Consider the following 21774-nt stretch of genomic DNA (forward strand, 5'->3'; position numbering starts at 1 on the left):
AGTTGGGAGACAGGATCATTTCAGAAAGATCTCTGACTCTTCTAGAAGAAAAATAGGAGGACCAGTTAAGGGACTTTGAGAATTAGAAGATGATGAGGCAAAAATAGTGGAGATAGAGGGAAGGAAACAGATGCAGTCAAAAGATTTCCATGGTAAACAGCCCTGGACTTGGAGACTGGGTAGAGGTGGTGGGAGATGGGAAGGACATGAGGTATCAGGAATGAAGCCAAGGTTACTAGCTTGAGTAAGGGGGTAAAAATGATACAACCAAGATGGTCCAGAGCACGGAGGAAAAGAGCAGCCACCATGAGCCTCAGGTCCCGCAGGTGAGGAGGGATGTGCTTGGTTGACCGGAGGAGCTGAGGGGCTCCCACGTGAGGAGCAGAATGTGAGGTCGGGAAGGAGAGCCCCTGGGTGAGCAGAGGGAGGGAGGGTTTTGTCAGGGGCAGGGCCATTTTCTTAATATAACTAGAGTCCTTCAGCTGACAGCCCTCCTACGTGCCCATGCTCTCAGCCACTGTGTTAATGGCACACGGGTGCTGGAGGAGGCAAAAAGGAGCACATAAACTTTTTATGTGAATGTTTTCTCATCAAAAAAAAAAGATGGTCTGGGGCAGAGACAGATGGGAGATGAATTTTGCCTGGGACACAAAGATTTGGGGATGGTTTGGGGATGCCAGGGATTGGGGTAGTGTCTAGCAGGCATTTGGATGTTCTGTGGGTGTGTAGCTCAGGGAAGAAGTGGTCTGGGCTAGAGTTAGAGATGTGAAAGGTTAGGGGCAGAGTAGAGACTGAGATCACCGTTCTGCATTTGGGCAGGAGTCCCTGCGTGAGTATCACATGAGAGGATGGGCCCCAAAAGAGTGGTTTTCAAAATGGGGTCTTTGAGGCCACAGTGTGTTCCCCCAACAGCTGGTGTGATGGAGCTGAGTGGGTGGAACTCCAGGTTTCAGCCAGAAGCATCCCACTTTGATGTCTTTTGTACAGTGGGCATTTCCCTAAGCGTTTGTTAAAAGGGTAGGTTCCTGTAGCTGAAGTGTTTGGCAACCCCAAGACTTAAAGTTCCTTAAGACTTCTTCCCATTCTAGGAGACCAGTGGTGGTATAATCAATCCTTCTGCCTTCAGGCAAGGAATATTTCCAGTCTTTCTTAGAGTATTAATTGCTTTCTTGGTTTGATTCCAGCCTACAAGGAATGACAGTGAGAAGGACCTTTTTCAAATGCACCCAATGGCTGATAAATCACCATGGGGCTTTCAGGGCAGTAAGGACAAACCATCACCACTAACCTCCTCCTCTGTACAGAGGGAGTGATAGTAACCCCATAGGGTTAATAGTGAACATTTAAGGAGATCCTGGTAAAACACCTGGCACGTGGCATCCCACCAATCATCTGAACTCCTTGTTAGATGGTGAAACCCTTGTGCAGTGGGGAGCTGCTGCTCTGGCTCCTCCTCAGATACATGCCCTTTTCCTTCCACTCTGAACTGATGATCATCTTCTGATGCCAAATCCTAGCCCAGTCCTGCTGTCCCTCTCAATGTCTCTCTTATCGAGACAACCCTGGTGACCAAGAGGTGGAAAACATTCCACAATGAAAGCCTTCTAGAAGTCCTGCATTGAATCTCAATTGTCTGCATTATAAACTTTTCTATTTGAAAACACTTTGCATTCACTGGGATGCTTGAGGCTTTTCTTATAGTAACAAGCTGAATCTTCTGTTTTCTACATGAACTTGTTGCATTCTTACTTTTGACTTATCTGCAGTGTCAGATCAGAGCAGAAGTACCTTTGGCATCCCACAGTCCAAGCTTTGACTCCTTTGTCCCCTTCATGTTGGCCTGCTGAGCTACCAAACTCTTTCCAATCTCATTTCCAGGTTCGGAACTCCAGGGGTCTCCGAACTGATTTGCAGGTTAGTTGCTACTCAGCTCAATAGCCCAGGGCCAAGTGCCCACAAAGCCAAGCTTCTGAGCTCAATCAAGAGTGAGCCTGTACCAGCAAAAACGACTGCGGCACTCCCCTCACCTACCAGTTTTCAAGTGTAACCCATACCTTTGACCAGGAAATGAATTCAAAGCACATTCTGCTAATAGTTGGTCATCCATCCACTCAGTCATCACACTGCTATTGGGCACCTTGCTTTGTGTTTGTCACAAGATACAGACATAGCCATACCCTTTAGGAGCTCATGGAGCAGAATGACAGGAGAACAGGATGTGATGTTACAGTCTAATGAGGGTTTCAATGGAGGTCCAAGTGACATCTCTACATTTCCTACCTGAGAAATGTAGGGATAGTCACAGAGAGGAAGTAACATTTGAGAGAGCCCTTGATCACTGAGAAGTAACCAGGCAGAGAAGGACAGAAATAATGTTCCAGGTAAAGCTGGCATTGCAAGTCCATTGAAACCAATAGCTAATGGTTATACTGATGGCCTTAAACATCTTTTCTCCAGCTGACTCGTCTGAAGCTGTTAGTGAAGACATCACACCATCCACTAAAAATGGCAGAGGACCATTCTAGGAATTGGAGCATTCCACCCCCGTCATACCACCTCTGTTACCTCTGCTTTTTCCTCCCACCTACCATACCAGGCCCTTCTCTGCTTTAGGAGTTCCAGTGAGCACAAATTCTGCTGTGGCTAACAGAGAAACCACACCAGAGCATCGAAAGAAATTAATCTTTTTTTTAAAGATTTGTTTTTTATTTATTTCTCTCCCCTTACCGCCCCCCCCCCCCAATTGTCTGCTCTCTGTGTCCATTCACTCTGTGTTCTTCTGCATCTGCTTGCATTCCTGTCAGTGGCACCGGGAACCTGTGTCTCTTTTTTTTCGTTGCACCACCTTGTTGTGTCAGCTCTCTGTGTGTGCGGCGCCACTTCTGGGCAGGCTGTGTTTTTTTCACACAGGACAGCTCCCCTTTAGGGACACACTCCTTGCACATGGGGCTCCCCTATGTGGGGGACACCCCCACATGGCATGGCACACCTTGCACACTTCTGCACTGTGCATGGGCCAGCTCACCACACGGGTCAGGAGGCCCTGGGTTTAAACCCTGGACCTCCCGTATGGTAGGCAGATGCTCTATCAGTTGAGCCAAATCCACTTCCCAAGAAGCATTTCTTCTTTTTTTTTTTCAATGTTACATTCAAAAAAAAATATGAGGTCCCCATATACTTCCTCACCCCCCTCACCCCACTCCTCCCATAAGAACAACCTCCTCCATCATCATGGGACATTCATTGCACTGGGTGAATACATCTCTGAGCACTGCTTCACCACATGGTCAATGGTCCACACTATAGTTTACACTCTCCCCTAGTCCTCCCAGTAGACCATGGGAGGACATACAATGTCCAGCAACTGTCCCTGCAATACCACCCAGGACAACTCCAAGTCCTGAAAATGCCCCCACATCACATCTCTTCTTCCCACTCCCCACCCTCATCAGCTACCATGACCACTTTGTCCATTTCAATGCTCCATTTATTTCCATTACTAATTACAATTGTTCCAGAATAGAATATCAGTAAGTCCACTCTAATCCATACTCTATTCCTCCATTATGTGAACCCTGGGATGGTTATGTCTGCTTCATCTCTGTATTGAGAGGGGGCTTAGATTCCACTCGGATGATGGATGCAATTCTCCTGTGCATCCTGTGCAATTCTTCACCTCCCTGTTAGCTGGCTTGGATAGGTTCAATAAACCAGAGGGTAGGTGTTGCAAGTCTGTTGAGTCTCAGGGCCTGGCTATCACATGGACAGTCCAGAGATTCAGGTCCCCTGGGTATACACTAAACCCCAGCACCAACCACAGTTCCGGTAAAAGTGACAGGAGAAGCTTGTGAACAAAGATCACATCTCAGTCCAACTCCATCACGCTCAGGAACACAAACTCCAAAGTAGGGCCAACTGATATGGCACTGAAGTCTCTCTGCCATGACCATAGAACCTGTGGGTCTCTGTAGCCCTCAGAAGAACCAATACCTGGGGTTGTATCTACTTTAGCTGTCTCTGGGACTCTGCTGAGGTGTGCATAAGGGTGACCCCTTTGATGACCTCCCGGCTCTTTTTTGGAGACTCATAGCCATATAAACTCATTTGTCCTTCCATTTCCCCCTTTTATTCAAGATCAAAAAGTATTTTTAACTCTTGATATTACATGTAGGCTGAGATATTCTGCTGGTTTGAGTTGACCCTTTTATTCAAGGTCATTCTCCAGCCACATCATCAGCTGGTACTTGGTAGTAATTCCTCGGTGCCAGGGAGGCTCATTCCTGGGAGTCATGTCCCATCGGGGGGAAGGCAGTGCATTACATGCTGAGTTTGGCTTTGAGTCTGGCCTCATTTGAGCAACATGGAAGCTCTCAGGAGGTAACTCTTAGGCACCCTGCAGCTCTAGACCTACTTCTTATTTCAGGCACACAGGCTTACGAGCATAGTCATTAGTATCAAGCACTCCTTGTTGAACCATCCTTCCTTATTTGTCTTACCCATTGCACTCAGGGAATTGTTGCTGTTCCATTAGGGAATATGACAGAGCTCCCCCAGCCAGGAACTCAGCACTCCCCCAGCTGTCATTCCCAACTGTAACCATTATGAAAATATCCAAACATTTTTATGCACCCCACACATATGCCCTGGAGAACTCCCTCCCAACCATGCACCCCCCACCAATAACACCCCACACCAGTATTCCTCCCCCCACCACCATCGAACCCCTCTGTGGTCCAAAACCTCCCCAAAAATGAAGCCCAATATATTGCCAGGTTCCATTAATAGTAAAATGGAATATAGTGATGGGTTTAGAGGTTAGATATAGAATACATACTAATTTAGAAAAATTAAAGTAAAAATAAATTGGGGTATCAAAAAGTTAAAAAATGAAAAAGCTTTGTTTTTGATATTTTGCCTTCTATCACTGCAATAAGTATTGCCCTGTATGCACATTGGCAAGGCAACTTCTTCCATCTCAAGAAGCACTTCTTATGGCCTCATTTGGGTTGATAATTCTTTTTTCCACATATACAAAAAAAATTGCCAAGCATGCCACCTTTACCAACTTCTGAGGATGTCTGCATAATTTTCTCAACTATCAGTGATCCTTCAAAACCCACACTCTTAGCAATGGCCATTGCCAGAATTTTGAATGTTCTTTTAATTATTTCTCTATCTTTTTTTTTTTTTTCTCTTCATTAGCTGGGGCAGTGACTTCAAAGCTAGAATGCAACAAAGCAAAGCACCCAGAATATGCCTTTTTCAATAGCAGCTCATGTAGCATTTAGTAAGTCTGTGATTATTTCTTTTCATTCTCTTATGTCACTTTTCCCACTAATCTTCTGCACAGCTACTCCATCTGCAAGTTTTGCCAGATGTTAATTTAGTTTCTCTTTTTCACAGCCACTAGTCACTATTCCCTTGCAAGCATATGCATCATCCTTGGTCACAATGACCTTTCCAACTTCCCTTCAAGATGTAGGGTCACACTCTCTTCTCCAAACATCGCACCAGATTAGTAGTATCAATGTGGGTTATTTCTATGTCACCAAAACCTGGAGCTTTGACTGCCATAACCTGAAATTTAACCTGAAATGAGTGTACTGGGAGCATTTTTAGCAAATATAACCTGAGACTTTCAGGGAAATCAGAAATTTCAAAAATGGATATAATGGGTTGTGTATTGGAAATCTAAGCACCCCGAAATTTACATTGTTGAACTTCTGATGTGTTGCTCAAGTGAAGAGATTCAACCTTGGTCAAACTTCATACCTTCAATTTCTAATTCAACATTCAATGTTTTTCTCACCTTTACTGTGATGGCACCATCCTAACCTTTGTGATGGATTACAAAGCAGGAATTATATTTCTGATTTCTCTGTCTCTGTTTTCAAGAATTATGGCAAACTGAGCAGTGTCTTCTGGGGTGGTCACAGGTTTAGGCTTCTTCCTGAGTTCAGAGACTGTAGCATCAACACACAGCATCACACCTTTTCTGACATCCCCTGGCTTAATCCCTCTGCTAGGCTTGAAGCCTTCCGTGGTGGTCGAGGATGTCAGTATCATAGCAGTGGTGGGGCCTGCAGCCTCTTCACTTGTATTTTGGCAGCATTCTGATCAAGACTGGTGCCAACAGTCTTGTATTTATCCTTTAAGCTGGCTGACCTGGCAACAGTCCCATCATCTTTTGTTGCTTTGATACTTCGCTACTTCTGGTCAGTAATCACTGTTCTTCCCTGTGGCGCCATAGTAAGGACCACAGCATCTTCTAAAAGGTCTATACCTTGGAGCATTCGGGTTTAGGCATCTGCACAGAATTTTACATCTTTGGCATAAATTGAGGTGAAAAGCCAGTGCTCTGGACACTAGGTCATCTGGCAAAGGACTGTGGGTCATCAAAGCATTTTGGCAGCAAGCAAGGGGCAGGTGTTTTTAAGTTTTTAAGTAGGAAGAGGAGGAGATAGATTTCAGTTTTTTAAAAAGTCACCCTCTAGAACAGTTTTTAAGATGGGTTAGTGGAGCTGAATCAGCAAAGAGTAATCTAAGCAAAAGAGGAGGAATTTAGGACATGAGTGGCATAGACAGTTGAAAGGAGGATTCACACAGAGACATTTTCTAAGATTGTACAAACAGGATTTGGTGAAGAAGTAGTTGTTGGGGGAGGACAGGAGATGGTTCATCCAGCAGTACAGCCACAGCAGTGGGGAGAGGGGGGTGATCAGAGTCAATGGAGGGGAACCTGAATTCACTGAGATGAGAAGAGGCAGCAGATTCCATGTACCTCTTGACTCCCAGAGCCTGAAAAACAGGTTAGGCCTCCCTCCCTTTACCCTTCCCCTAACAAGTCCTTGTCTCCTGCTAGCTCAGCCCAATAACTCATGCTGTAGACTGGAGAGGCATTTGTATTGCCAGATTCTTCTAGCTAAATGTGTACCATGTGTCCTGCTAACCTTTACAATGGTGAGGAAATGTCTTGTAATTAACCAGAATATAAAGGATAGATGGAGCAGCCTGGCAGTCTCCTGTAGTGATTATCATTCGGAAGAGATGAATGTACCTGGTAAGATTTCCATCAACCAGTTAAAGCCAGCCCTCTTCTCTTGGGAGTCCTGGCTCCTGACTTTGTTTACATAGAGTGCAAATGCATCCATGTGTGTATGCATTGTATTTTGTATGAGGGTATTTGTAGCCATATGTACACATATGCACGAATATATACTTGTGGGTATACCTGTTGTAGACACAAATGTGTATGTATGCATGGATATGAGCACATGCATGTGTGCATCAAGGAGTGTGCATTTGAGTGTAGACAGAACCATGGTGTCATCCCCATGGTTCTGAATCCTGCTTTTAGAGACCAGGGCTTCTGCGTCATATCATTGGCACAAGGCTAGTGGCTCACTGTGAATGAGTGAATGTACAAACAACAGGAATGGATACATCCCAGGTCCATGCTCTTTTGTCCGTCTGGCTGGATCTGTCAGTACTCCTCTGTGGAGATCTAAAGGGAGTCCTGCCCTTGCCTCCTGACCTCCATGTCCTGGTGTGCCCTGGTCTTCAGTGAGCTCCCCTCATGGCTGATTTCCCATGGTGCTTCATATTCCATGAGCTCTCACCACCCACCTGGCCAAACTGTTTAACAGATAAATTAGCTACGTGATTCAGGGTGTGGCTGCTTCCCTGGGGCTGCTCAGAAACTGAGGCCCAGGCAGATGGTGGAGGTGGTTTCTTGATAGTAATGTCACTGGTGATGTGGTCCTTGCCTAGAGCTTTACTCCCCAGCTGAGAGCACTTTCCTGCCCCATAGATCCACAGCCGCGAGCGTGTGGGTCAGCTGGGCCTGGGTGGACATCTCCTCCCTGTTAGAAATTGTGCTGTTGGTCAGAGCCCTGCCTAAAGGGCTGTGGCCCCTGGATTTCCAGGCTAATGTGAGGAGGTCAGGGATGAATTCGGACATACGTCCTACAACTCTGTGGTGTCCACAAGCTACATGGGGGTAGGTGATGCAACTTCACAGACCAACTCAAAGAAGTGACTGGTCACAAAACCTATATGTAAATAAACTCGCCTTAAAGATTCCTTCTCATTCAGTTCTCGTCACTGTAACAAAGTCCATCCTAGAGTGAGCAGCAGGAACTAAAAGGAGGAGAAGTTGGTTCCTGCTTGGGAGGCATGATGAGGTTATCAGCTACTAGACGTGGCCCCGTGAATCTGAAGCCTTGACTGTGGGATTAGATAGCCCTTCCTTGGGGAGGAACAAGTAGAGAGGATGGACAGAAAAATCAGGAGGCTTCCTCCTGGGGCCTCGAGTGGGGAGAGGAGCAGAAGACTCTTCCTTAAAGCAACCCTGAGAAGAGAGGGACAAGCTCTTCATGTCTATCCATATGTCACAGTCTCCCACCAGAAGTTACAGAGAAAACACAAACTGCGTTTTCCCCTGGGAATGACACCCATTGTGTGCTGCCCCATTTCCTCATTCCCCTGCTTCTAGTGGACACCAGAACCCAAAACAAGGGGACTGTAAAGACTCTGGCTTTACCTCTTACACCTTGGCCAGATGCCTGAGCCAGGTCCTCACACCCTACCTCAAATGGCTGTCCTGGGTCATGGAGACCCCCACCCCACCCCTGCCTCAGTGCTAGGGTATCAGGGAGAAGAGCTCGAACTGTTTTCATGGTGCTGGAGCTGCTCCTGTTCTCCTGGGGATGGTGGAATCGAGAGATTTTTCCCCTGGCACTGCATTAGCTAGGCTTGAATAATGTATGTTTCCCTACTGAAGCCCTCTGTTTGATAATGGGTCCACGTTAGTGTTCATTGGAAATTTTCCTTCTGGATACACATGAACAGTAATGCACATTTATACAAGGGGTTTGACTGCACACGGGAAGCAGTGGCTCTGTGGACATAACTGACTTTTCTCAGGCATTCAGCTTAGAGGAAGGGGGCAAATCCTTGGGAAGCTTTTGATGTAGGTGGAGTGGGATGACTGGGAGACTGCCCCCTCGTGCAGCTGATGCTGTTACTTCAAGTACAGAGCAAGTCCCTGAGTACTCAGGGTCTGAGCTGGGGAGGAGGCCACTGCTCAGGAAGGCTGCCTGTGCTCCTGAGGACTGCTTTGGGGGCAGTTCACAGAAGAAGCCGAGACTCAGATGGAGAGCACGGCTGTTCCTTGACTGTGTGGCCTGCAGCAAGTAACTCAAACCACTTTGAACCCTGATTTTATTATCTATCAAGTAGGTATGATACTTACGGGTCAAGGGTGTTGAAAGGACTAAATGAAGTGCCCCCAATATTCCAGGCACTATTGAGGGTACAGCAATGAACAAAGCAGCCAACAGTCCCTGCCTCTGTGGGGCCTACAGTGCAAGGGAGGTGACAATAGACTAAATAACAAAGTAAACGATATGGTATGCTAGGTTACAAAGATAAAGTAGGGAAAGGGTTAGGGTGAGAAAAGACTGGAGGTGCAGTTTTGAATGGAGTGGTCAAGGCCTCAGTGAAGAAGAGGTGTTTGCACAAAAGCTTGAAGGATAAAAGGGAAAAAGACATATGGATATCTGGGGGCAGAAAGGGGAGCATCTTGGGAACAGCCAAGCCAAAGAAGGCACATGCCTGGCATATCAGAACATTAGGGAGGTCTGTGAAGCCGGAGGAAAGTGGCTGAGGGTTAGTGGTTGAAGGTGGGATCAGAGGTCATGGGGAAGGCAGATTTTGTGGTCCATTTGAAAGACTGTGGCTTTTATCCAGGAGGGATAGGCTGCCACTGAAGTAGTTTTGAGCAGAAACAAAGTATGGCCTGACATGTTTTAGCAGGATCCCTCTGGCTCTCGAGTTGAGAATAAACTGTACAAGGGCAAGGGTGGAGGATGGAAGGTAACACAACAATGCAAGAGTTACTGAGACTTGGATCAGCCTGATAGTCGAAGTTGTGAGAAGTGGTTCGATTTGGAATCTATTTGGGAGGATTTGCTGATGGAGTATGTGTGAGTGTGAGAGAAAGAGATGAGTCAAGGATACTGATTTAAGTAAGAATTTATAAGGCACTCAGCCTAGAGCCTGGCACATAGGAAGTGCCTCGTCATGGTGGTAGTTACTATTGCTGGATGTCGAAGAGGCAGCTGGCTGGAAGATGGCACAGGGGATCTGGGATTGCACAGGTGCACCAAGGCACATAACCGGGAACAGGGTACAGTGTGGAGGCCAGGAGAATGCCCTGGGGAACAGGGCAGTCATATGCAAAGGAGGTGGACAGGTACAGAGCACTGGCCTTTGGAATTGTAGTGTTCTGCTCTGGTACCCTTTGCGTGCTGTTCACCAAAGTCCTGCAAAGCTGTGGACTGAACTTACAGCAACTGGGTCAAAGCCCAGTTCAACCCAGAAGGCATGCACCTGAGCCAGGCTCCATCCCCCTGTGGCCTTGAGTACTTACCTTACCCCACCCACAGTAGGCCCAACCTCTGCACATTTGTTCAAGCCATTCCTTCACACACTCACACACGTGAAAGTTCCTCCTGTCCTCCCTTTATCACCAAATCCTAAATCTGTAAAGCTTGGTCTAAGCAGCATGCCTTTGATCAAGCCCACCTTGTTCTCTTCTGGTTCCTTCATTTGATAAATATTTATTGAGCAACTACTATGAGCCAGGTACTTTCTGGGTGCTGGGGCTATAACAATGAACAAGACAGATGAAGATCCTGCTGTCATGGAGAGAGACGGACAATAAACAAGGCAACAAATAAATAAGATGGTGTCAGATAGACATGTATTCCCCCAAGTGACAGGCTAGGCATTGACTGAGTGGCAACTTAAACTTCTCTTGTGGATATGTGAATTTTGAGGTTTATATTTAAATATCCAAACAGAGGTGTAAAGTAGGCAGCTGGATATTTAAGTCTGGGAAAAGGTAACTGGCAATAGAAATCTGTATGATGTCGGGCCCTCAAAAGAGCTGAACATTTTGCGACAGGCACACCTGGCTTCAAGCCCTAAGGCTACCGCTTATGGACTGTGGTTCCCTGGACAAGTTACCTAACTTTTTGAGACTCATTTGCCTCATCTGTAAAATGGGGTAATAATAGCTACCTCATAGATTTATGTTTAGTTATAAAACATGTCAGTAAAGTACTAAGTAAGGTATGTGGCAATAAATAGTAGTCCCCCCACCCACTATTCAAATTCCTCCTTCTTTACCCTTGATTCTGTGCTGTCTTACTTTAGCAGTTAGTCTTGTTTTCCCTGCCAGACTGTGAGCTGACAGCCACTGGACAGGGACCCTGGCTAGAGCTTCTATCTTTCCCATAATCCTTGTATGTGTTGGTGACAAAGTAGAGACCTATTGATTGATAAAGCAGTGGTCTTCATTCATTCATTCATTCATTCATTCATTCATTCATTCATTCCACAAACTCTCGGTAAGCATCAGACCATGAAGAAACAGAGGTGACAAAGAGAAAGATCCCTGCAGCCCAGTGTGGGGGTCACACGTGGCATGAGAGTCCAAAGGGTGATGAGTGGGATGAAGTCTGGTGGGACCTGGGGCAGTGTAATACATAAGAGCTCAGGTCTGTGAGGCAGATGAGGCAACAGGCAGAAGCGATGCCCAAATTTGAGAGGAAGACAGGGCAGAGCTTCCTGTTGTAGAAGAGGGCCTGGCAGCAAACAAGGAAGCTTTGGGGAAAACTGAGCCTGATGGCCCAGAGCTTCTTGCGTACACATAGGTATGGGGCCTTGGACAGCCCAGACAACTGCAGACATCTCCTACTGGCAAGGGCGAGAGCCCCAATAAGGCTTTTCCTATCGGTTAACAATTGCCATGAAAATGCCGCATTAAAAACTACCCCAAAGTTTAGAGATTTAAAATAAGAGAAAAAAACCTCTTAGATGTGCAGGTCATCTGAGTATCAGCCAGTCTAGGCTAGGCCTGCTCACATGGCTGGGTCGATCAGCTGATCTAGGATGGGCTCAGTCAGGCTGATAGACTGTACGTGTCTCTCACCCTCCTGGGATCAGCCACATCTCCTCACCATGATAGCAGAGATGCAAGAAGGCAAACCTAATAGGACAGGTGCTTTTCAAGCCATCAGACATGTCAAGCCCTTCAAAATTCCAATGGCCAAAACCAAAGGCAAGGGGTAGAGAGAGAGATTCCACATCTTTAATGGGAGGAACTATAAAATCATGTTGCAAACAGGATGCATGCAAGAAGGGGTGAATCCTCGGGGCCTAATCCAATCTACCACACCTGGTATGGGCTGGTTGAGAAATCGGGCAGGGGAGCTGAGCTGCAGAGGGTGGGCTGTGGGGCTTCAACGTTAGATGCTCCATAAAAGTTTGCTGTGGAGCAAATTGGATTCAGAGGTTTTAATGGTGAAATCTGAGGTGCCTATGGGAGGCCAGTGGAGGAGTCCCAGAGCCTCTCAAAGCACTTCCTAGGAGGCCGCCACATCCACCTACCCCAGAAGGCCTGCTTGAGGGGAGCTGTGGCTCCATGCCTGAGATTCTCCTGGGCGTGGATGCTGCAGTTGGCATGCCCCTGCCCAGAGGAGCTCCTGGCTTTTACCCACCGTGGAAGGTCCCAAGCCAAGAGAAGGGAACTGTTCTAGAGGGTTCCAGTTCCTTGTCACAGACAATTCAACAATTTTTCCTCTTTTTTCCCCTCTAGTCAAGAAGCAAATTGAGTTGAAATCTCGAGGTGTGAAGCTGATGCCCAGCAAAGACAACAGCCAGAAGACATCTGTGTGTAAGTGTCTGCCCGCCCGCCTGCCGGGCCTCTCGCCAGAGCTCAGACCCGCCGGTGCTGTGACCGCGGGGAGCCCGATACGCCGTAATGATTTCCCTTCAACCCCGCTTCCTTCCATCCCGGGCTCTGCGCATGGACACACTGACTGGCGGCTGGCGAGGGGGCTGTCTCTTGCCTTCTCTTCCTCCCATGCTCCTCCTTCTCCTTTCTCCCTCACTTCCCATTCTAAGTGCAGTCCAGGGAGTCATTACTGCTACATTTCTCTTTATTTTTCCTTTTGAATCACTTCCACCTGCTAAGACAGTCCTTTTCCTGGCTCCTGTTCTGGAATCGGTAATCTTGGGCTGGGATCTTGGGGATTGCAGCTCCCCAATCCCAGCTCCCGAGGCCAGATTGGGAAGGGGAAGGAGGGAAATGCCCCTATCAGGACCCAGTCACTTGGTCCAGGACTCCCTGGAGAGGGCTGGAGGGTGGGGGGTGATGCCTCTTGGGTGGATGGGGCAGGGCTGGGGGCTCCCTGCTTGGGCATAGGAAGGTTATTGCTGTGGAAACATGTTCCTGCTACTAGTGTTTGTTGGTGACAAGGGGATGGGTGCTGGGGAGCCATCACAAATATCACCCCAGAAACACCTGGTGGGAGGGAGCCTGTGCCAAGGGGTATCTGCGGAGGGGTGCAGGCAGGGCATGGGAAGGTTCTGGGCGCCTCTGAGGGCAGGATTGCAGAGCAGAGGAGATTTTTCCAAGCAGCCCTGTGTTGTCATTCTGGGGAGGAGGCTAGGGAGCCTCCACGTGACTGGCCTCCGGCTTTTACCATCTCCTCCCCTTCCTTTGCTCTCCCCCTGCTTCTCACCTCCTCTTCCCCTCCTCTATTTTTTTTCTCCCTCCTTCCACTGTTCCCTCCATCCTCCTTCCTCACCTTCTCTGTTTTCCCCCTCATCTCCCTCCACCCCCTTCTGTGCCTGCATCTTTCCGCCTCCCCTTCCACTCCTGGCATCCTCTCATGTCCACTGCTCACTTCCCTTGAGATGCTAGAAGTGCATGCGGAGGAGAAAGGGAAAGCAGCCATCATGGTTCTAAGCTCTGCCCTGCTGGGTGTGGTGGAGAGCGGGCTGGGGAAGCCCCGGGCCCAGCTGAGCCTGGATGTGGGGTTTTATCTAGTCCTCAGTCCTCAGAGTGGAAACGGGGTGCCCCTGGCTGCCACGTACAGTGGGGCGCAGGTTTTCTAGTGAGCCTGCCCCAGGGGCCTTGATGGCAGAGAGCTGCGAGGAGACCCTGCAGCCTTCTGCGCTTTGCTAGAGGCTCAGGGGAAGAGCTGCAGGCAAGGAGAGCTGGGGGGTAGGCACAGGCCCGGCAGAGAAGGTGAGTTCCCTGGCCTGGGGCTGCCCAGTCTTTCTTCCTGTAGCCACGGGAGATCTGATGAACTAAGGCTGACCCTAGAGCAACCACCATACTTTATAGAACTACCCCTGAGCTGGGAGACTGAGTTTTCATCCAACTGTGTCCTCAAGTAGCCGTGATACCCCCGACACTAGCCTCTTGGTTTCATATCTGTAGAACTGGGCTGCCAACCCTAAGCCCACCTTCCTCCCAGAGGAATCTAAGGTGGGGCTTCTTGACCCAGGACTTCCAGAGGTTCATGAGCTTCTGAAAAATTTCATGTGAAGTGTGGGTACATGTTTCTGGGGAGAAGGTCCCTGGTTTTCATTAGCTACTCAGAGATGGCCAGAGTTCCCCCAGAAGATGAAAAAACCCTGTTCTAAAGAAACGATGCACAAACTCTTTGAAAAAACATACAGCTCTCTTTCTACCAACAATCCAGCCTAAGATTTCCCAGGAAGAATGGGTGAGACTCAAGCCACCTCAGAGGCAGTTGTGCCACATGTCTGCAGGTGTCTGGCCCCTTGTGTTCTGGCCACATTCCCTGTGGACAGGTGTCCTGAACTTCAGAGAGGAGTGGGCCACCTTCCCATCTCCTCGAGCCTGCTTACTGCCGTCACCAGGCAGCCCCTGGTACCACTGGGCCTGACCACCCCCGTGTCCGTGACTTCCTTCACTTTGGGTCAAAGTCGTTGCTTTTCTGAGCATGTGTGGAGAGTCAGGGTGACCCTTGCTTCTGTCCTCTCTGCAGCCAACAGCAAATTAATGCTACAAACAAGAGCAGCCAGTTTTGAACAGGCAGGGAGGGCCGGAATTAAGATAAAAGGAGGTGTGTGTGGGGGGGGGTATCCTCCTGCATCAATAATTTAGACAGTAAACTGGTCACTGAGATGTAAATTTGCTTGTTTCCTGGGAGGTCCACGTGGGTGCCGTCGCCTGCTCCACGGGAAAGGGGACACGGGTGGGTGGGAGCTGCGTCGCTGGCTGTGTTGGTAACGTTCTGGATGGTGCCTGAGCCTCAGTTGTATCTGGCTGATTACAGGGGAAGGCAGCGGGGCCTGCTCCATATGTCAGGAATGGTGGTTCTGTCCTCTCTGGTCCAGCCCCATCTTCGTCTGTCAGCCTTCTGCGCTCTTTGCTTCCTCATGGTGTCAATATTAAACAAGAAGGCAAGAGAAGGGGATAGGAAATGGTTTATTTTCCTAGTGCAATACCAGAGATCGGTGTGGTTACTGAGCAGTGTTCGGCAGGGACTTTGGGATGGGTGGGGGACATGGGCAGCCTTGAGTAGACAGGATATAAAGATAGTGTGTGCTTAATTTGAAGTCTACATTAAAGATGCATCATGGTGCAGCTGCAAGGGCTGACTGACCAACAGATAAACCAGCTTGCAGAGCTCAGGACTGTCTTCCTCAGCTCCTTAGAAGGGAGCCTCGTCTCTCCTTTCCACCTCCTGGAATATCCTGGAAGTCCCAGGTATCTTCTCCCTGTGCTATTTCCTTCTTATTATTTGCAAAACTCTAAGTCTTCCAGAAGGGAGGATGCCAGCTTGCTCTGCTTGGGGGGATGGCACGTCCATCTCACTGCCCCAGCCTGAAAGGTCCTGGACTCATGGGAGCAAATGGTGACTAAGTTCAGGGTGGGAATGCCTTGGTGAGAGAGCTTTGGCAAGAAAGGGGATGAAGGTAGGGCTCAAGCATCCGTCACTGTAGGGGACAGTGCCTTAACCTGGCAGTGGAGAATGTTGAAGAAAGGGAGGCTTCCCACGGGGCCTCAGACTCATGGCCAAGAGGGTGCCCAGTGTCTGGCTTAAGGATGTAGTCTTTCCAAATCCCCAGCTTCCCTTGGCCAGTCGCACCTGGGTACCTGGAGGTTTGAACAGGGTCTTCACCAGGCTTCTGACGGTAGAAAGGAGCTTCAGACTCAGTGAGTCTGAAATGGGACTCCCCACTTCCCCTCCTTCTATCTTGGCACTCATATCTTCGCAGGTGCCCAGGCCCAGGAAATCCACACCTCCCTCTCTCCCATTCCTGAGTCCTCCATGAGCCCTGGTGATTCTTTCTTTGCCACGTCGCCCATGTCCATTCCCACTACCTCATGTTTGTCCCCACTCCAAAGCTCTTGTTGCCCTGGATGGTCACAAAACTTCTGAACTCGTCTCACAGTGGCCAGCCTCCTGCCGAGCAAGCCAGATCAACTGTGCCTTTCTCCCACTCAGAACTCTTCAGTGGCTCCCCATGGTTTTCAGGATCAGACTCAAACCCCTTAAAAGTCTGACCTCTGGAACCTCACCTTCCTCTCTTCTGTGTCACTTGTCATCCTCCCTCCTACTCTGCACACATACTGGGCAAACCCCAGTCCTAGGTTCTTGTTTCCCACCTTGCTCCATGTGCTCGTTTCTCTCCTGAAATGCCATTCCTTTGTCTCCATGTGTTAAAATCTTACCATCTCAGAAGAGCCATGCTAAATGCCACCTTTTCCCAGCAGCCTTCCATGCTTCTCACAGCAATATGATAGCTGACATCTTTGTAGCTGTATCTTTCATTAGACACACCACATGTCCCATCACAGGTCAGCAGTTTGTGGCCGGGTTCATGTCCTCACTTGACTGGGAGCTCCTGAGGACAGGGGTCATATCTGACTGCCCTTGACATTTCCCCTGGTACCTGAAATAGGGCCTTGGGCACAATAGGTGCTCAATTAACGCTTATTGTGTGCCCACATGAGGGAATGAGTGAGTGGATTAGTGAATGATGTAGCACTTTGCTCACATCATGGGACATTGAGTGGGGAGGGGAATGGGCAAGTTCAGGGGAACTTTGCTCCAGACTCCCTTTAATCCCTCATTTTGAAGTTGCTGTTGGCATCGTGGGATTGGTGGGTCCTTGACCAGAACTCCTGGCTCCAGAGCCAGGAATCCAAAGGTGTATGTGGGTTCCAACCTGGTCAATACTGGAGCCTCCTGAGAACAATGAGCAGGCAGGGCAGGGCAGCTTTCCCCACCCTCTCAACAGGAGACTGGAGAAAACTAACTGCACGTGTATCTGCCACTCCCTGACAAAGCTTCTCCTGAAGCTGAGATGACTGTGCACACAGTCTTTGTAAAGAGGACTCTGGTGTTGGCTTGTGCCAGGGCATCATGCCACCTGTCAGAGTTACCACAGGCACCATCACTGCTCAGTGCCCTTGGCTGATGGCATGGGGCAGGAGATGCTCTGGTTACTGCTTCCTCTGGCTTGAGATGTGTCTGATGGGAAGAGGTCTCCCAGGAGAAATATCCATGTTGGGGCTGAAGTCCCAGCTTTGAGCTTCAGACTGCAGCATTCCTCTTACATTCTTTACCGTTTCTGATCATGCATCCACCTTTTATTTAACTTTCTTTGAGTCATTTCTTCATTGGGGGCAGAGGTGGGGGGGGGGGCTCATCTCATCTAGAGTCGCCCTACCTGGTTCTGAAGCACAGGGTGGGGTGGTCACTGGGGGCTGTGGATGTTCCACATCTGTCCGCTGGGGTGGGGTGAGGGAGCCGGGTGGGTTGTTGGGGTGGGGCACCTGCCTCTGAGCCCACAAGCTCTTGATGAATTTCACTTGGACTTGGCTCTCAAAGGAATTTGTCAAAAGCAGCTCTCCACATGGCACGCTCAGGAAAGGCCAGCCCACCAGAGCCCAGCGAGCCCCCCAGGACTGCTGTCTCTGCGTCCTCCTCCCACCCTGAGCCTCTGCCCCAGGGGGTGCCTTTCTGTAACTGTCCATCTCTGTATGTGCTGTTTTTTTGCCTTGTAGTAACTCAGGTTGGTGTGGCCCAAGGGCATAATATGTGTCCAGACCCTGGCATACCCGAAAGGGGCAAAAGACTAGGCTCAGATTTCAGGTAAGATCTGTTTGGGAACCTTCTGGTTGCATGAAGGGTGGGGTGGCTTGGTGGGGCAGGGGGAGCAGGGCTGGTTCTCTGGAGGTGGAATGGAGAGCATGGTGCAGATGCAGGAACGGACACTTTCTGGAGATGGGATGTGGCCTATGATGTTCTTTTCTGGCCCATTTCTGGGAACCGTGCCCATGCCTTAAGTGGGGCCTGTAGGCTACCAACGTTGCCCCATAAACCCAGGTCACAAAGAGCTGCCATCATCAATAATGGCAGGCCAGCAAGCAGCTCACACCGCTGCTAATGGAGATGCTAGTGCCCCAAAATGTTGCATTTTGCAAAGTTTCTAACTATCAAGGCATCTTCCCATCATCCTCCATCTTCGTGAAAGTTTATGGGTATCATCCACCCACTCTTAGCTGCCCTAATTGATACTTATCTCAGAGGGTTGCTGTTTTGTTCACAAAGTCACCTTTTAATTCAAATGCTAAAGCCATTAAATTGTTCAAAGAAAAAGAAGAAGATGATGAAGAGCAGATGTTCCAATGGGATTTTAAGTGATAAAATCATAGAACAGAGATTAAGGGTCAGAAGGAAGAAAAAAGTTCAATATGGCCCTTCCTTGTGGAACCAGGAAGGACTCGGGGCAGGAGTGTGGAAGGCCCAGGGTTCAAGCTCACAGTCTTCCCTTGTCTCTCAGGTTAGGATCCAGCGTCCAGTTCACCTGCAATGAGGGCTACGACCTGCAAGGGTCCAAGCGGATCACCTGTATGAAAGTGAGCGACATGTTTGCAGCCTGGAGTGACCACAGGCCGGTGTGCCGAGGTGAGGATGCTCCGGGGAAGGGAAGCCGGCCAGAGCCCTTGGCTGGGCAGAGAGGACAGAGGCCAGACCACGAGACCCAGGCTCTCACCCAGACTCCCCTCACCTCACTCCCAGGTGGTTCTCTGGGCCTTAGTTATTAATTAACTTACATTCATTTAGTGCCTCCTCTGTCTCCAGGCTTATGCTAGGATCAGGAGATGCAGAGAGGGGAAGATAGATATTGTACCTGTCCTGCACGGACCTTATATTCTAATGCATAGAGGCACCCATGAAGCATGTCCCTAGCTCATTGCACAAAGCTCCTGGACAGGAAGGAAAGCCACCTTTTGTATGTACCTTGAATCCCTCCAGTATAAAACATACACATCTTGAAACCTTGATCGCAGCACCCTTGTTTCTCTCCCCACTGTGCAATAAACAGACTCATCATTCCTGCTGGAAGAATGCTCTGCCCTCAGCTGCTCAGTGGTGATGTGGGCCGTGGTGGCAAAAAGGCTTCCCCGCGGGGTTCTTCTTAGCCCACACCTATTCTCGAGGGCCTGCCACCCCCATGCTCAGGTTGCTCATGGACCAGGCTGGGCTGGCTCAGGCCCACCTACCCAAATCATCTTAAAAGAGCAGACCTGAATGTATTCTTACAACTGTTTTGTAATCAAGAAGCCCCTGACCTCATCCCCCAGAGCATCAGCAAAGAGAGCCCTGAGTGCTGGGCCATGCAATGGCCTTAGATTTGCTTTGCTCTTCATTCCTCTCTCCTCTTCCATTGCTTGAACACATGAACAGGACCCAGAGTTCTTGGAATAAGCATAAACAATAGCTATGGAGTTTATAAACAAAGCCAAGGGCTGTCCTTTTAAGAGCCCTTTTGAAGGAGAATGGACATTGCCAACTATAAAGTTACATTCTGGATCCTTTTGAGTCTAAGAAGGAGATTTTTTGCCTCTCTTAAGACATAGCATCAAGATGACATTCATGCAGAGTGGGATGGCTGCAGGAAAAAGAACTTAGATAATTATTTCTCTTAAGAAGGGACAAAGTATAAGCTGAGACTCACCCCTCCCCTTCTTTTTTAATGTGTTGATAAGGAACCTGGGAGAGGGTCATAAAAATATCTTTCAAATAAGACTAGATGTATTCATCCTCACTCAACTTTGAAGTGTCCAGGATCTACAATTTACAATGTGCTTTGCAATTCCACTGATTTTAGCTATGTTATTTTAAGGATTCTACATAGCTATTATTTTTCTTAAATCAAACGAAAAGAAGAATTCTTAGGTACAACTCTCAGCTTTGCCACCAACTAGACATGGACATTGGGCAAATCACCTCTTTTCCTGGCCCTACTTCCTTACCTGTCAAGGTAGATAGTGGTACCTGCCCTATCCAGCTTGTGTCCAATGTGGAGGTCAAATGGATTGTGGATGTGGAATTCATGTCTGGTGGGAGTTGTTTACATACATACGCCCAGGGCAGGGAAGGGCTGGTGCTTGAGAAAGAAGTTCACAGTCAAGTAATATGCCCACACTTTTTCTACTGACATTTTGTATGCCCCATTCAAGCCATTTCCAATGATTTTGATCCACTGGACTCTGAATTATGCTTTCCCACATCCATTATGTCATCCATCCTTCTGCCGCTGTGGAGGGGTGGGGAGGATAATAATGGAAAGCAGAGCCAGGCATAACTGGGTCCAAATCCAGGCATCATCATGTTTTACCTGTGTGTCCTTGGGCCAGTTTCTACACCCCTCTGAATCTCTTTTTTTTTTTCCCCTGCTAAAATGCTGTGAAAGTAAAACATTACTTCATGGCTTTACAGTGAGGTCTAGATGAGACAATGAGGTCCTCATTTAGAAATGGTCCCAGCATGTCTTTGTAGTTTATGTGCAAACAAGTTTATTTCAAACTGCTATGGGGTTATAGCATCCCCAAGCCCCAGAACAAACCCTCCCATCCAGTGTGCATGGTCTTCTAGGAGCCTGTTTCCTCACCCTCTTGACCATGGATTCTGGTTGCACAGCTTCAAAGTCACACAGACTTTGATCCAAATCACATCTCTGTCCCCTATTAGCTTGGCCTTGAGGGGGAGGGGGATTCGGTCATCTTTTTAGCCACAGGGCCCTCATCACTGAACCTGGAAAACAAAACTTCCCCTTACCTAGTGATTGTGGCATTTAAACAAGTCAGTTTATAGCAAGGGACCAGCACAGTATCTGGTGGAGATTAGATTCTCAGTGCAGGTTAACCTCCCTCGCTTTCCTCCCTCTCTTTTGCTCTCCCGTAGGTCACTGTGTGGGAGAAGGAGGGAAAGCAAAGGCTTTTAGGGTTGGACGAGGATGCTCCATCCTGGAACTCCCTAAAAGCCAAGGGCTGAGACAAATAGCAGATTCACAGGGCTTTTATTTTGGCAGTTTCTAAGTTTTCTCCTTTTATATCTTTTGTTCTTAATTAATCAGAGTTGCTATTCTAATTGTGATTTTTTAGAAGCGCTTATATGAACCCCACTTTAATAAAAAACAAAAGGCACAAAACTCTTTAAATCCCAAGCTAGCTTCACAAAGAAGCCGATTACCCAAAGATCACATTCTAAGAAGAATTCCTCACCATCCATAGTGGTATTATTTTTCCTCTAATGCATTTAAAATATGATTTGATTTTAAATATTCATTTTCCACACAATTACTTCTACTAAAATGCAGAGCCTGGCAAATAATAGGCTCTCAGCAAATGTTTGATGACCACCTGAACGAATCAGTGACTGAAATGAGTGAACAATATGGGGCTCTGTCCTCGTCTTGGAATTTGAAATTAGATATCCACAGGCCTTTCTTCTTTTCCTCCCACCAGAAGAAATAAGTTTCTAAGTTGACGCCTAGAAAAATTTGATTATCTAAGGGAGAATGGGAGCAACTGAGCCAATGTTATACTGATTCATTTCCACCCTAAATGGAGGCAGGGGTGTGTGGTAT

General features: G+C 48.2%; 1 protein-coding gene and 1 pseudogene across 1 annotated transcript in view; one reads left to right on the forward strand and one right to left on the reverse strand.

Moving 5' to 3' along the window:
• Positions 1-21774, forward strand: part of CSMD2 (CUB and Sushi multiple domains 2) — a 671930-nt gene that overhangs the window by 333040 nt on the left and 317116 nt on the right. The window contains exons 7-9 of the mRNA XM_058303940.2: positions 12665-12742; positions 17903-17990; positions 18682-18806. Of these exons, the coding sequence (XP_058159923.1) occupies positions 12665-12742; positions 17903-17990; positions 18682-18806 (291 nt within the window). The remainder of the gene's footprint in view (positions 1-12664; positions 12743-17902; positions 17991-18681; positions 18807-21774) is intronic.
• On the reverse strand, positions 5692-7540 carry LOC139439586 (60 kDa heat shock protein, mitochondrial pseudogene; annotated as a pseudogene).

This window comes from Dasypus novemcinctus, chromosome 9 (genome assembly GCF_030445035.2).
Source record: "Dasypus novemcinctus isolate mDasNov1 chromosome 9, mDasNov1.1.hap2, whole genome shotgun sequence".
Classification (NCBI taxonomy): Eukaryota; Metazoa; Chordata; class Mammalia; order Cingulata; family Dasypodidae; genus Dasypus; species Dasypus novemcinctus.